The sequence below is a fragment of the Neltuma alba genome, unplaced genomic scaffold (genome assembly GCF_004799145.2).
Source record: "Neltuma alba isolate B1F8T4 unplaced genomic scaffold, ASM479914v2 tig00010912_pilon, whole genome shotgun sequence".
NCBI classification, from domain to species: domain Eukaryota; kingdom Viridiplantae; phylum Streptophyta; class Magnoliopsida; order Fabales; family Fabaceae; genus Neltuma; species Neltuma alba.
Window position 1 is genome coordinate 319,523 of NW_021635690.1, and position 15,379 is coordinate 334,901.

Genomic DNA, 15,379 nt, shown 5'->3' on the forward strand with positions numbered 1-15,379 from the left:
GGTGTTGGACAAATTAACAGAGAAAATTATTGGGAGAATGAGAATCCCACAAAAAAATAACTTTAAAATTAAATTACTACTCTTACTAGATCTCAAATAAAAAATTATTACAAAAATATGTTATTTGTAAGTCTAGTGTTGTTAAAAGCCTATTAAAGTGTTCTTACTAAACCTAAATTGGGATTCAGTAATTCCAATTTTCTTTTTGTGGGATTGGCCCAAAATTATTCTAATATAAATTTTAACTAATTAAATAATATATTCTTACAATTTTATCTACCTGCAGTATTAAATTAATAGTTAGGACTATTTTTCTAAAAAAAATTGAGAGATCTGTATAATTAAAACAAAACATTGGAGAAGGATGATTAAAGTATTTTATTCTGATATATATTATTCATGTAAGATTTTAAAAAAAAATTTGTGCCACTTGCAACCTGCAAAAGAGGTCTGTACCAGTATATCTACATATGAGTTTTAAATTCTTGGCTCTGAATTAAAGACATTATGCTTTTTCTCCCACTAATAAAAGTCAAATATATGAATGATTATGACCTAACACTTCATCATTCTTCCACTTTTTTGAATTAATATGTCACCATCCTATAATAATTAGTGCCTTCTTACCGTCCTTAACAAACAACATAACATTCTTCCATTTTTCTTCATAATTAAATCCCCTCAAAGATACATATCCAGCAGACAAATTTTAAAACGTGTTTCATTCTAACTCTTTAATTTCTTCCTTCTCGACCATCTTCAGTGCGAAAATCTTCCACTTATAATTCCACAATTTTCAATCAAATATTTATTAATGTAATCAAATATCCCTTGATTGAAGCCCCTTTCTCTTATATACGTATTACAGCATTCATATTAGAAATCAAAAATGATATTTTCCTTTTACAAACCTTTGACTGATTTCCTAACTTTCCCACCAGATCCCATGAAAATATTTGCTCTTCAATTATATATACACACACAAACATCATCGATCGAGCTATTATCAAACAGAATTGGAACATTTCATTTTTTTTTTCAATTGAGAATCATTGGAGAAATATTCGTCATGATGTTTTCTCATCATCATCATCACTTTCTTGCACGCTTCTTTCTGATGTGTCTGGGCTTATTGGGATCAGAATTAGCAAATGCACAGTATTATCAGAAAATTGGAGGGAAACTTGTCGCTTACTGGAAGATCACTGTCGACCCCGCCGGTGCCGGCAACTTCACCAACATCCAAGAAGCCATAAACTCAGTCCCTTCCAACAACAACAACTGGGTTTCCATCAATATAAAGGCAGGCATCTATAGGTAATATATATATATATATATATATATTTATATAGTTTCTGTAGATGTATCAGATGAGATCACCTAGTGTTTTGAACTTGCATTCTTCTGTCTCTTAGAGATGCAAGATTCTTGTTCCACAAACAAAAAACTCAGACTGATACTAATTAAATTGAATATATATGTACTTCTCAAATCTTTCTCTGAATATATATATATATGATTTTTGTGAATAATGTGGGGTTTGTTTGTTAGGGAAAAAGTGAGGATTCCTGATGACAAGCCGTATATAGTATTGAAAGGCGCAGGGAAGAGGAGAACTATTGTTGTTTGGGATGATCATGAAACAGTGGCACAGAGTCCTACCTTCACCTTGCTGGCTGATAATGTTGTCGTCAAATGTTTGAGCTTTCGGGTAAGCGCAATTTTTTTAACTTTTTATTTTTATTTTGTAAACAAAGTCTCTTTCTGTTTAATTTATATATGCACATCCTTTAATTTTCATCATTTTTTAGTTTAAAAAATTTATATATTTAGAGTTTAGAGCATCCATGTGTCACTCTTTCTCTTTTTTCCCCCCTTTCTATTTTCTTCTTTTTTTTTAAAAGAAAAAACAAGATTTTAAGCTAGGCAATGGAATGGGTCCAACAATAATAACCCATTTTTTTTATTTTATAAAATTTAAACACACATTAAACCCATTTAATTAAAAAATATAAGTTTCTCTCACTTTCTCTGTTTCTTTTGCAGAAAAAAAAAATATTTAAGGCTTCTCTGCACTATTAGTAACCCATTTTCATTTTGCTACTAATTCCAAGGGGAAAAAATTTTTAATTTATCTGTTATAAAATTGCCAAGAAATATTGAAAAAATATATAAACTTTTCTAAATCATCTCAATTTCTTTTTGTAATCAGCCATGTCAATTTTGGTGGGAGTCAATAATATAAATGCGCTAAACGGCCATTAAAATGGTAAATTCTATTTGAATTAATGCGTAAGATCTGATTGGATACTAATAATTAATTCCAAATGTTAGGCATCTATATACAATTAAAACTAATAGTGGGCAGAAGCCCAAAGAAAATCATTTGGACAATCTCTCCGAGGTTTAAGCATATGGTTCATTATGGTTCTATTGTTTTTTTTCTCCCCTCAAGAAAATGTTTGGTCTTGTTTGGTTAATTTGTGACTTTCTGACTGAAATTTTGAGTTCTGTTCATTCATCAAGCCTAACTTCAGTGCTTTTCTGTCAACTCAATTTGTCAGAAAATATTTTGTTTTGAACCAAAAAAGTTGTTTGAAATCAAAATATAATAATGACTCGTTTTGCCGATTTGGTCCATGTGGGATCTCACCATTTTAGGGTCTTTCCCTTTGACCTTTGACCCCTCTCTGTCTCTCCGAATGCCAACATTTAAAGCGTACTTCCTTCAATCCGATAAATAAATCATCTTTTTGAAAGTATCATTAGTCATTTTTATTTTTATAAGACATTTGATGTGTGATTTTAAAGAGCATTAAATATTTTTTTAATATATTCTGATATTTAATAAGGATAACGAAAGAGTAGAAATTGAAATGATGTCAAAAAAGAGTGTTGAAATGACTTCTAATAAAAATTAGAAGAAGTATTTATACACAAGAAGTTATTGGAAGATGCACTGTACACCATAACAAAAACCTGTCTAGTTTAAATATATCAAAATGTTGAGTCATTTTAAAATTAAATTACTTGGTAGACTTTCCTTTTATAAGTATAATATCCTGATGACAAATTTTTCCTCCTTATGCTGAAACAGAATTCATACAATAATCCAATTAACGGCAAACCGAGGAAACCGGCGGTGGCGGCAATGGTAGCTGGCGACAAGGCTTTCTTCCTCCGAGTAGGTTTCTATGGTTTACAAGACACATTGTGGGATGATCAAGGACGACATTACTACAAACTTTGCACCATTCAAGGTGCCGTTGATTTTATTTTTGGTGCAGGCCAATCTATATTTGAGGTAAATTTCTTCCACTTTAATTTGTTCTTCCGTATAATTTTCCCTCAAGAAAATAATTTCAAAAAATTGTTTAACATACTGTCTTTGTAAACAGGAAGCAAAAACAAATTATAGAGACTTCCGCTAAAAATATATAATAAGTTTCCATATGAACCTTTGTTGAGTTAATTCGTTAAATTATATAAACCTCTTTTTATTTTTATAATAGACTTTAGTGTAAGTTTTGGAAATAAACGTGTTTTTTGTAATTTAATTAAAAATCATAGGACATTTATATTAATCTTGAAATAAAAGGGAAAAATCTATAATTTAAATAAAAATCAATTAGAAAAATAAATATGTCTGAATGGGGTTCTTATAATTTATTTTATTTGAATCAAATTCTTATAGCTTTAGCAGTACTTGTAGGCATTCATCCTTGAGCCAAAAATCATTTTAACATTGTTAATTTTAATTTATAGAATTTGATGGATTTTATGGAATTCCCATCATTTCATATTTAATATTGTTTTAACACTGATACCTTTCAATAAAAAAATTTCATAAACTCTATAAATTAAAATAAACAAATCAAACAAAATAATGTATAAAAACCTGATTCAAAATAATGTTAAATTATAAGGACACGTGGATTATTATTTTCCTATTTATTTTAGCAGAAATTTTTTTATATATTTAAAATAAATATAAAATCGATCTGATTTCAATGTTTAATATTGTGTAGAGATGTTCAATATCAGTGATAGCTGGAGCCTTAGATGGCCTTCCAGGGTTTATAACAGCGCAAGGAAGAACAAATCCAAATGATGCAAATGGGTTTGTGTTTAAACATTGTCATGTGTTTGGGAATGGCACAACATATTTGGGAAGGCCTTGGAGAAGTTATTCAAGAGTCCTCTTCTACAAAACCAATATGTCTCAAGTTGTGGAACCTAAGGGTTGGCAGCCGTGGAATTTTGCTACTAATGTGTAAGTTATCAATCTTACAGTATGCGTTTTTTTCGTCAAAAAAAAGAAAGAAAAGAGAAAACCATTTTATTGGTACGTATATTTTAATTTCACTCAATTTTTAATTTAGTATCTATTTCTTTTTTTCATTAAATCATTTAACATTGCTTTTTAGTATTGTTAGCTTTTATAACTTTGCTTTGTTAGTACCATTAGCCCCTATACAGGAGCTAATTGTACTAGTAGAGCTAAATTGGAAGATTTAATCGAGAGATAAAAATGCATATGTACCAAATTGAAAATTATACAAAAGTATAGGTATCTACAAAATGTTTTTTAAAAAAAAGTAAAAAAAAAGGTAAAATGCATGAGTTATCCGTTGAAGTTTAGAGTGTATTATTGAGATTTTTTTGAATTTTGTTGAAAAATATTTAAAAAAAAATCAATATTTTACCTCCCTTAATATGAAAATTTATCTTTAATTTTTTCTAACAATTATGCAAACCTTCATTTTTATTTATGAAATGGGTTAATACTATTTTTAGTCCTTGAAATTTAACTTTATTTTAGTTTTGGTTCTTGAAATAAGTTTCAAGGGCAAAAAATGTTTAGACAGGTCAAAATAAATTCAAATTTTATTGATTTCAAATTTTAGAGATTAAAACTAAAAGAAGATCAAATTTCAGGAATCAAAGATTTTATTAAACTTTAATAAATTATACAGATACATTTTCCTAAAAGAAAGGATAAAATACACTTGCCTCTTTTCTTCTTAATTAATATTCAAATGAAAGGGACAACTATGTAGTTTTCAAAAAAAAATTCATGGAGTAATGCTTTATGTATTGCCATGAAAATCATAATAAAAAAGTTGGTGTTTTGATGATTTTGAATTAAAATTTGCAGGAATCGGGTAACATTTGCAGAGTATGATTGCTTTGGGCCTGGGTCCAACACATCCCAAAGAGTGAGCTGGTCCAAGAACAAGCTTGATTCACTATATGTCGATCAAATGGCTAATATGAGTTTTATTGATTCTGAAGGATGGCTTCAGAATCAACTTTTCTAATTTTGATTTCACTTGTAATTACTAATTAATTAGGACTTTTTCCATGTGCTAGTAGCATTTCATAGATTGGTTGGTTATCATGACTTCCTGTACATTTTTTTTTTGTTTTTAATTAGACTTGATTGAATTTAGTACATTGGATGAACTGAGAGAAATAAGCTGTGCATTATTTACAGCTTATAATTACTATGATTTATTATTAGATATTTTATATTATATTTTAATTTTAATTGATCTCCACATCTTCATTCGATCTTCAAATTTCAAAGTCAAATTAAAACCATTGTCATAAAAATGAATTAAAATTGATTTGTTTCCCCGTGCTAACTAATAAATATGACTTATACACAGCAAAAAAAAAATTGTTATCACTTATAAGAATTCTACAGGAACAATTAAAAAAACATATCACAAAAACTAATCAGTAAAATCGATTACAACAAGAGGTACTAAAATTGTTAAAGTGAAAAATTCCTCCATACAAAAGTAAATAAAAAAAAAAACAATGAATCCTCCAGGCTAATGAAAATTATAATTAAACTAAGAGTACAAATTTTGCCAAAAGAAAATGAGAGTACAAAAAAAAAAGTCTAGAGCCCAAAAAAAAAAAAGTTTAACAACGGTTACACGATCATAATAACAAGCTTACAAGTTACAACAAAGAATGAACACGATAAAGAAAACCCCAAACTAAATAACTCACACTTGGGAATACGGGCCGGCCATACAAAGTTGCGAGCTAGTCTTGTAGGGCCAGAACTTTAGAAATATCTCATTTTACTAGGGCCGGCTTTTAGCTGATAGGCTCAAGACTGGCAGGTGGGTTTTTGGCTCATTTAAGAAAAAAAAAGTACAATTTTTTTATATTTCCCACATGTTTTATAAAAAAAATAAAAATAAAAATAAAGCAATGAAATTACTAATAAACGGTATAAATATGAATAAAATTAAGTCACAAACACAAAACATCACCATATAAACATTAATTAATATTTTAAAACATCTAAAACATTCATCAACAAAAGAATAACATCCAAAAGTTTCATCAACAATGCAAATATGAAATAGACAAGCACTATCATCAATTTTTTGAAACTTCATCACCACTATCATCATTTGCTCTTCTCCATGAATATGCTCTTTCTTAGTTTCAAAAATATCAAGTTTTCCTTCTTCATAAAAAATTTCACTTTTAAATTTTGCAATATTTACTTTAGTTTGGGATGCATTATTGTTGAAACTCATAAAATTTTAATTCAAATTATATAATCACAAGTTATATAAATATAAAAATACTGTCTTATGAAATATATAGTTTAAAATTATCAACACATAAAATAAATCAAATTATTATTAAAGTCCAAATTAACCCCTTTTTTTAAAATTTAATTGAATAAGTTATTGTCTAAAAACCAAATAAATCAAACCATTTTATGAAATTTAGTTTCAAAATGATAATAATAACTAAAATTTTTAAATATCATTAACAACATAAAAAAATTAATAATATTAGCATTATATAAAAATTTTTGAAGAAAAAATAAAACCATAAAAAGCCCAAGATAGGCTGGCCCGTTTAAGCTCTCGGCTTTACAGATCCTGCCCTTTTAAGCCATTTTTTCATTTAAAGATGAAAATTTCAAACTCGACCCTTATAATTTTGAAGCGTAAATAGACTGGGCCTTTTTTTCTGACTCTACACGCTAGGTTATGTATTGATAATCCAACCACAGCTTCATTCAACGGTTAAAGAATCAAAAACTGAATATTTAGCAAGAGTGACATGTGAACATGTGAACATTTTTCTTCCAAGTAGTTGCACTTTTCTCTTGAATATACTAAGACCGCGGTCTCAAACCTTAATTTGACATGTTTCTCTTGAATATACCAAGACCTCGGTCTCAAACCTTAATTTGACATGTTTCTCTTGAATATACCAAGACCTCGGTCTCAAACCTTAATTTGACATGTCTCTATTTTAGTTAGTGAGATATAAATGGGTTCCAAATATTTAGGCTTTCTCCGTGTAAGAAGAGAACACACAATCAACTTATCCCATCCTCACCACCATGCACATGGAGGTGTGGCTCCCAACCAGATAGCTAAAGAACCTCCAAAATGATAATCTTAAGCAATTAAGAAATTTAGTTTTGTGGGCTTTTAACGCAGAGATAAAAAAATCGTCAAATAACTTAGACTTGAATATCTAAAGAAAAAAATATTTTGAAGAATCATCCTTCAAAATGCTTGATACTGTACTTAGAGGGAGGGGAAAAAACAAACCTTTGCTGTATTCTAGAACTTCTAAAAAATTACTACTTGGGTTCTTAATATAAGCCATTTGTAACAGATTCTCACATACTAAAAAATGTATTAAATTAAAAAGATTTTGTAATATAATCCTTATAGTTCTCTCTATCCATATTTACAAATCATTTTTATATCTTTTCTTTTAAAAAAATCATTTTTATATCTTCATCTTTTTTCTCTCCTGAGAATTAAATAAGGCTATAAAAGTAGAAAATAAGTTACTTTTAGAACTAAAACTTCTTTCCTACAGGTGACTTATATTATATTTCTAAAAGATAATTGGATGCTCTATTAAATGTAAGCTGTATTACAAAAGTTGCAGAGCTGAAAGGGAGATAATTGGGCAGTTGAGATAGATGGTCGACCCTGGAGACGCACATAAGCAATTTGCAGAAACAAATTTTGCAAATTCCAAAACCAGCAAGGCTCGTGCTTCCCTTAAATTCTCTCTTCTTTCCACCTAACCCTCTGATCTCTAAATTAATTTTGAAGCATTCAACTTCTGCCCGTCTTCGGAATTATAAGACAGCTCGTTAAGTTACCTAGTCAGCTTCATCGCCATTATTCACTACAAGCTTTTATTACTCTCAACTGTCCACCGCATGAACCTTCTTCTATAAGAGAATACTTTGCCATGCAACACAACACAACACGACTCAGTTTTCTCCGTTGATATCTGAGAGAGAGAGATGGCGAAATTTGCTGCTGTGATGGTCCTGTTTGTACTGGTTCTGGTGCATGCAAGTGGTCGTGAAGTGCCTAGTGATTATGATGGAGAAGATGAAGAAACTGTAATGCATGAGACTGTTTCAGCTGTGACAAGTGGAATTAATGGTGTTGGGGATGAGAAGAACTTCGTTTATGGTGTTGGGGTTGGTGGGTTTGCAGGCATGGGTGGCTATGTTGGGGCCGGTGGAGCTGGAATCGGCGGTGTCGCTGGAATAGGTGGCTTTAAAGGCATCGCTGGCGGCCTTGGCCACAGGGTCGGTGGCTTTGGTGGAGTTGGCGGCCTTGGCGGCATAGGTGGCGCCGGTGATGTTGGAGGACTAGGTGGTGCTGGCGGTACTGGCGGCATTGGCGGGCTTGGTGGTGCTGGTGGTGGCACTGGTGCAGGCGGCATTGGAGGGCTTGGTGGTGGTGCTGGCGGCGGTTCTGGTGCCGGCAGCATTGGTGGTGTTGGTGGTGCTGGCGGCCTTGGTGGTGCAAGTGGCGGCTCTGTTCGCCCTCTCAATCCTTAGCTTGTTCCCATGTTGTTCTACTACTAATTGCCCGTTGATTGATTTTGCTAGTAGTAAAGTATTTTCTGAGTTTAGTGAAGTTCTAGGTTTGTCTGGCTTAAGATTATGTAGGATTATAGTCCAAGCTTTGGTATTATGGGATATTAAGAATTAGTTAAACAAATTACTCATGAGTAGATATATATGTCATGAATGATGCATATTGATCTATTCATGATTAATTTAATTACTTATTTTTAAATCCCCTATACATGTTGAATCAACGGGCAAGTAGGGAGGTATGATATTGTTGCATGTTGTAATCCGTAGTAGTAAGAGAAAAATCTATGCCTCGAAGCGATTATATTGCTGGTGTGTCTCAAATTCATAGTTATACGTCCTGTGCTAAATATAAGATTTATAAATCTTATATTTAGGACAGGAGGTAGTAACTTATAAAAAATAATACTCCTTTGGTTCTTAATGTAGAACCTAATTGTTGAGTTGATTTTGATCCTAAATGTAAGACATATTTACCATATTTACTAATTTTTTTTAAATTACCTCTATTGATATTCTCTCAACTATAATCAAATAGGAGAGGGAGGAAGGATATTAAGAAAGATAATTCTGGTGTTTTAAAAAAAAAGTCATATTCGTCCTTAATGTAAGAACTAATTGAGGAGTTGATGTTAGTCTTATGTGTAAGACCTATTTTGCGTGTTTATCAATTTTTTTCTTCAAATTAAGCCTATTGATATTCCCCTAACAATAATCAAATAGAAAAGGGAAAGAGGTAACTAAGGAAGATACTTAGGGTGTTTTAAAAAAAAATCATATTAACTAATTTAACCAACATCCTTAATCTACTCAAATTAGTTAATTAGGTCATAGATTAAGGACTGGATGTTTATTTCTTATAATTAAGTAACTTATCTAATTTTTTTAATCTAATCAAATTAATTAAATGTTACATTGAGGATTAGAAGAGTAGCAAACATTCTCCCATTAGATAGAGTGGACTATAAGGATCGGATAACAGCGAGAACCAGAATATCTTGATAAATTATTACCTGAGAGATTTTCTTTGTTTTAATATAACTTTGTTGTGCATTCTCTTTGATCTTGCCTACATACTTTCTTTGTACATGTTTAAATCATCTCAAACAATTTTATATCATTTTTTATCTGCAGGCAACACGCCAGTTCTTCCTCATACATTTTTTTTTATCAATTACTTTTAGGAAAAGGGTTGGGCTCACCCACTATCCAAGGGTAGGGCACTTAACGCTTGATCCACTAGGACCTATCCCTATGAGTACGGGAATATAACAAACAAGTCTTTTTTTTTTTGCCCCAATAGATAGGAATCTCCCAGCGTCACTATAATGTGATGATGCCTCCCCTAACGCCGCGACTGGAGCGACAACAAAGTAGCACTCTCCAAGATCGAACCCCCTCCTTTCAGTGAGAGAGTCCGACCCCTTCGCCAGCTAAACCCATAGACGAGGGGTTCCTCATACATATTTATTAAGAATCATATCCATCCATTATCATTCAGCAACGTTATCTTTCATTATTTTTAATTATATTACACATTTAAAAGGATGGTTTCCATTTACATTTATATGATATTTTTATTTTTATGAGAACTATATGATATTTCGATATCGCTGGCTAACTCAAATTTAGTCTTTTTTATAGGTATGAAAGGTCTAAATAGAAATTTTTTTTCGCTACTATAAAAATGAATTTTTAGACTGGTTAAAAGTGACTTTGTAGATTGTACATCGAACTGGTTTAGGAAAAAGACAGTTTTTTTTAATAAAAAGATCAATTATATTAAAATGAAAATATTATACACCTAAAGTCACTGATTCATAATTCGGGGAGCGGGAAGGCAATAAAACATTAGTAATAAACAAGGAATGACTATAAAAGGCTTCGAGCAGTGAATGAAAATCCTTGTGCAAGGTTCCACTGAATTTTGAGTGAAGCAAGAATGCGTTGAGAAAATTGTTCTTATATGCAACAATGTTGATATGAGACAATGAAGCAGAGAAAGTAGAGGCAACTTGGATCACCCAATGTAGCATCAATCTTAGGCAGGATAAGCAAAATAGGCAAGGATCAGAGGACTGCAGTTTCACCAATCTGAAGGTCTGAACTTCATCGTGTCCAAGAAAAATTGCAGCAATACAACAAGGTTGCTTGCAAATTTTAACCTTTTTCATGTAAATAGTCCAGCCTTGAGTAGTTCTAATGAGGTGCCGGATATCACAATTGGCTAAACAAGAAGTAGTTGCCAAGTTTAGGGCACCAGAATAGCACAAATACTTTTCCCAAATGCAAACTTTAGTGAGGTATTGAAAAGAACCCCGAAAATCCCTGATAATCTGTTCTGGGATGCTCATGAGACCTTTACGAAGGGCCAAATTCCTCTTGTTCCAAAATGAGATTTATTGAAGGGTCAAGACTTTGACCCCTCAAGTTTGTCTTTATTTTGGTTTTGGTCTCTTAAATTTTAAATCATAGGTTTTTATCCTTTAAGTTTCTTTTTATTTAAAACATTAATTGCTATAATTCAATAAAAATCTTGACCATTTTACCTTTGAGAAATCAAAACCAAAACGAGGGCGAACTTGAGGAACTAAAGATTACATTGACCCTTTATTAAAATAATAATACCTTTTAGCATTGTGAGGTTCCCATTAAGAAAAAGCTGTTGCAAGGTATGGGAAAGCCAAGTATGAAGACCTTGGGCAGAAATAGTAGAAGAACGAAGAGACAGAGCCCCAAACCAAATAGCCTTTGCATATGGGCAAGCAAAGAAGAGACGGTCAATAGTTTCTTTTGCTTGGCAATTGAAAAGTCAGTTAATCTGGACATTTAAATGATGATGCCTCAAAATCTTTCCAACGGACATAGCAGAGTTAATTAGTTTCCAGATAAATAAAAGATGTTTATGAGGCAATTGAAGTTTTCATAGAAAAACCTGTTGGAATATTTTTAAAATGAAGAGATACATTTTTGAAAAGTCATGTTCTTATATAAATTTATTAAATTAATAAATTTATGTGAGGGGTTATGTCTTCATATAAATTAATAAATTTATTTGAAGGTTATGTTCTCATATAAATTAATATATTTAATTATATGAAGGGTTATGTAGGAAGTTAAAACACTAAAAGACCCTACATATTAAATGTATTATATTTATTTAAATTATATTGGTTCACATTGTTGTGACTTTTTATTTAATAAAGTATTATTTTAAAAGGCATCTCTTTAAGACATTATTCCATGGTCTATATAAACCCCTCACCTTCACTTTATTTGGATAACACAAACACAACGCAAACATTAAGATCAAATTCGTTGCCTTTGTCTTTGAGTACACGCAGAGATAGAATCAAATTATTATTTTGTAAAAGCCATTGTTGTCTTCACTTGAATCTTGGAAGTGCAATCCATATTCAAGAGCCTTCATTGTATTCTAAAAGAAATTTGCTAGGCATCCCAACTTGCACCCTATAAGACAGGCATAGGTAGGGACAAATTTAGCCTAGAGGAAACTGCTGCTCACACCTTGAAAACATCATGCACCACTTTCTTATTCATTTCCTTTTCTTGTACTCTTCAGAGAACCATTCCCGCCAACAAAACCCAGAGTTGAGGTAAAGAAACATGTCTATTCGTAGCATTTTGAGTTAAAAGAGCGTAGCTTTGCTTCACACTATATTGCCCAGAGATATCACCTTCCTAATGAAGCTTATTTGGGCCATTACAAATTGAGATAGGGGTTTTAAGAATGTATTTAGCTACCTCTATAAAGTAAATTGCTTTAACTAGAGGCAAGGTGAGAGCCAATAGTTGGGATCCTTAGAGAAAAGATCTGAAACCTTTCTAACATGAAAATTTGCAGCCATAGACGGATTATTCATAGGCCACCAGAGATTATGATCTATAGGAATAGAATTTCTAGAGGCTACCTGCCAGTGAAGGTGTTGAAAAATGAGGCTTGAAGATTCTAAAATCCCTTTCCAAAACTAGGAGGCATTGTAAGGATTTTTTAGTTTACAGCCCATAGAAGTATCCAAGTATTTGATCCTCATAGTATTTGCAAGAGAATAAGGTTCAGCTGATAGAATTCTTTTGTTTGGCCAATAAAGCTAGATTCATATAGTGAGTACATCTAAGGCCTAAACCACCATTCTTTAGAGAAGTAAAAATTAAGTCCTTCTTAACTAAGTGCATTCTGCGCTTTTGGTCATCATAACCCCAGAAATAGTTAGCTAACTTAGAATCAATGATGTTACAAAGCTTTTTGGAAGCTTTATACATGAGAGCAAATGAATGTTAGAAGCTGAAAGCACATATTTAATGAGATTTAATCTAGAAGCTTGAGAAAGGAGTTTTGATTCCCAAGAAGCGGTCCTCCTATCTATAGCATCGAGAACTTGCTTGTAGATAAGAGACTTGTCTTTTCCAGAATCAATCCAAGTACCAAGGTATTTTCCAAAGCAATAAGAAAAACGAATCTAAACTTTCTGCATAATTCATCCTTAAGATCATCATGTGTAACGTCCTGAATTTTGGGTCTAAAGGTGTAGAAAATAGCTTAAAATGGGCAGGCTACCAGACTCCTTGTGGCAAGAGTCCCGAAAATTCCCTGAAAGGATAGAAAGATTTTCAGGGACCAAGTTGCAAAGTGAAGGTCTTGTGAGACTACGCAATGAGAAAGATAAAGACTCTGATGAAGTCTCAAGGATTCAAGTGAGAGAATTGGAGATGATTAAGGGCCAAAGGTTGTGTTGGAAACCTCAGTGAGACGACTTCTAAGGCTAAACTTGAGCAAGGATCTAAACGCAAATTTGAAAAGTTATGGGTTGGAAATTGAGCAGTGATGAAAATGAGTCTGAATATTTTAGAAAAATTTTAAAAAAATATGAATGAAGTCCAGAGGCCTTAAAGGCTAAAAATGATGAGAATATCCCTGGAAGGAATTTGTGGAATTCCCATGGTTTTGGCTAATTATGAATATTAGCTTAAATTAAATTATTTAAAATATGAGAAGGCCTAAGATAATTAGAAAAAAATAGAAAATAATACGTGAGGAATTATTACAGGTTTTAAAAATAATTTTGTCCCTACAAAGCAAAGAGGCTGGCTTTAATAGAATTTAAAGCCTAATTATGTATTATTTGGGGAAAGTCAAAATAAACCATTTGTGGATTGACTTTTGACTTAAAAAAAATTAGAGAAATTCCTCATGATGAAAAGATAGTATTGGTACCCAGAGATAGATTTTTGGAGTTATGGACTGATAGAGAAAATTCAGTCAAGTTTACTTTGAAATAAAAATTATTAAATATTTTAAGGAAAGAACAAAGGGAAGAGCATCACTTCCTCTTTAGGCATGTTATATAATGCCATGTGAGATTAATTGTGATTAAAAAAGGGTGCTAGAATATGTCTCAGGGTTACCAGGTAAGTTAGGACTCAAAAAAGTACTCGATACGATATAAAATCGTAAAATCGGTGGAAGAATAGTAAGGGTATAAGGGAGCACAAATTTCTCCCTATTTTAGAGCAAATTTGATGAGGGGACATGAATGGAATAATACAGTTTGTTAAGGGTTAAGTTTAGAAGAATGGAATTAAATAATAAAATATCATGCTTTCTTCACATGTGTGATAGGTGGCATGTGATGTATCCTATGATGTGGAACTTCCATTGAATGAAGGGGACACCTAAGAGAGTTAGGTGGCAAGAATCAAGAAGGTAAGGGACACACATCCAAAGAGATTAAATAAATGGCCACGATCAAGCCACACACACAAGATCAACAGCTAGGATTTAAACAAATTTTTATAAATACCCATCCCACCCATATGATGAGAGTTTTGGCTAGAACTAAAAGGGAGAGGAGCATCATGAAATTGAAGAGAAAAAAAAGAAGAGAAAGAGCAAGGAAAACACTACAAGATCAAGTTCCAAGACAAGGTATGTTGATGGTTTTTGATGTAATTTATCTTGTTATTTGTCTTTATTAAGCTTAGCCATAGTTTTAATGAATTTTGGAAGCTTGAAACCCTAGGTTAAGATGCTTTTCAGTTTGATTACTGCTAAAATCATGTTTAAAGGTTTAAAAGGAATGAGAATTAAGTGATTTTGAGATGATTTTGAAAGATTTCACGGCTGTGTACCTAGGGATATATTTCGACTAGAGCTGGTTCTTTGGGCTAGGATTAGATTTTGATGATTTTAATGCTTCTAATGTGTTTAGAATGAAAAATTGTATGGGGTAGAGGTGAGAAAACAAATTTGGAAGTATTGGAATTGAAAATAAAATTTTGAGCCCTAAGACCCTGTGTTTCGACCATATTAGTTTGAGTAGGGAGGAGTTAGATTTTGTTTAATTTGAGTTTGGAAATGGATTCTACATGCAAAATTATATGGGATATCATGTGAAATTAATTTTAGAAAGATTGAAAATCAAGCTTAAAAGTTAGAAGTCAAGATGGTTT

At 31.8% G+C, this 15,379-nt stretch overlaps 2 protein-coding genes across 2 annotated transcripts; both read left to right on the forward strand.

Moving 5' to 3' along the window:
• Nucleotides 1-848: 848 nt before the first annotated feature.
• On the forward strand, nucleotides 849-5,512 carry LOC114759866 (probable pectinesterase 29). Its single transcript, XM_028949099.1, has 5 exons — nucleotides 849-1,317; nucleotides 1,552-1,711; nucleotides 3,098-3,304; nucleotides 4,029-4,273; nucleotides 5,159-5,512. Exons 1-5 carry the CDS (start codon nucleotides 890-892, stop codon nucleotides 5,319-5,321), a joined length of 1,203 nt encoding a protein of 400 aa, XP_028804932.1. The 5' UTR covers nucleotides 849-889; the 3' UTR covers nucleotides 5,322-5,512.
• A 2,808-nt stretch (nucleotides 5,513-8,320) lies between these two features.
• On the forward strand, nucleotides 8,321-8,869 carry LOC114759879 (glycine-rich protein 5-like). The gene has a single exon (XM_028949107.1). The coding sequence runs from the start codon at nucleotides 8,321-8,323 to the stop codon at nucleotides 8,867-8,869; it is 549 nt and encodes a 182-aa protein (XP_028804940.1).
• The last annotated feature ends 6,510 nt before the right edge of the window (nucleotides 8,870-15,379 follow it).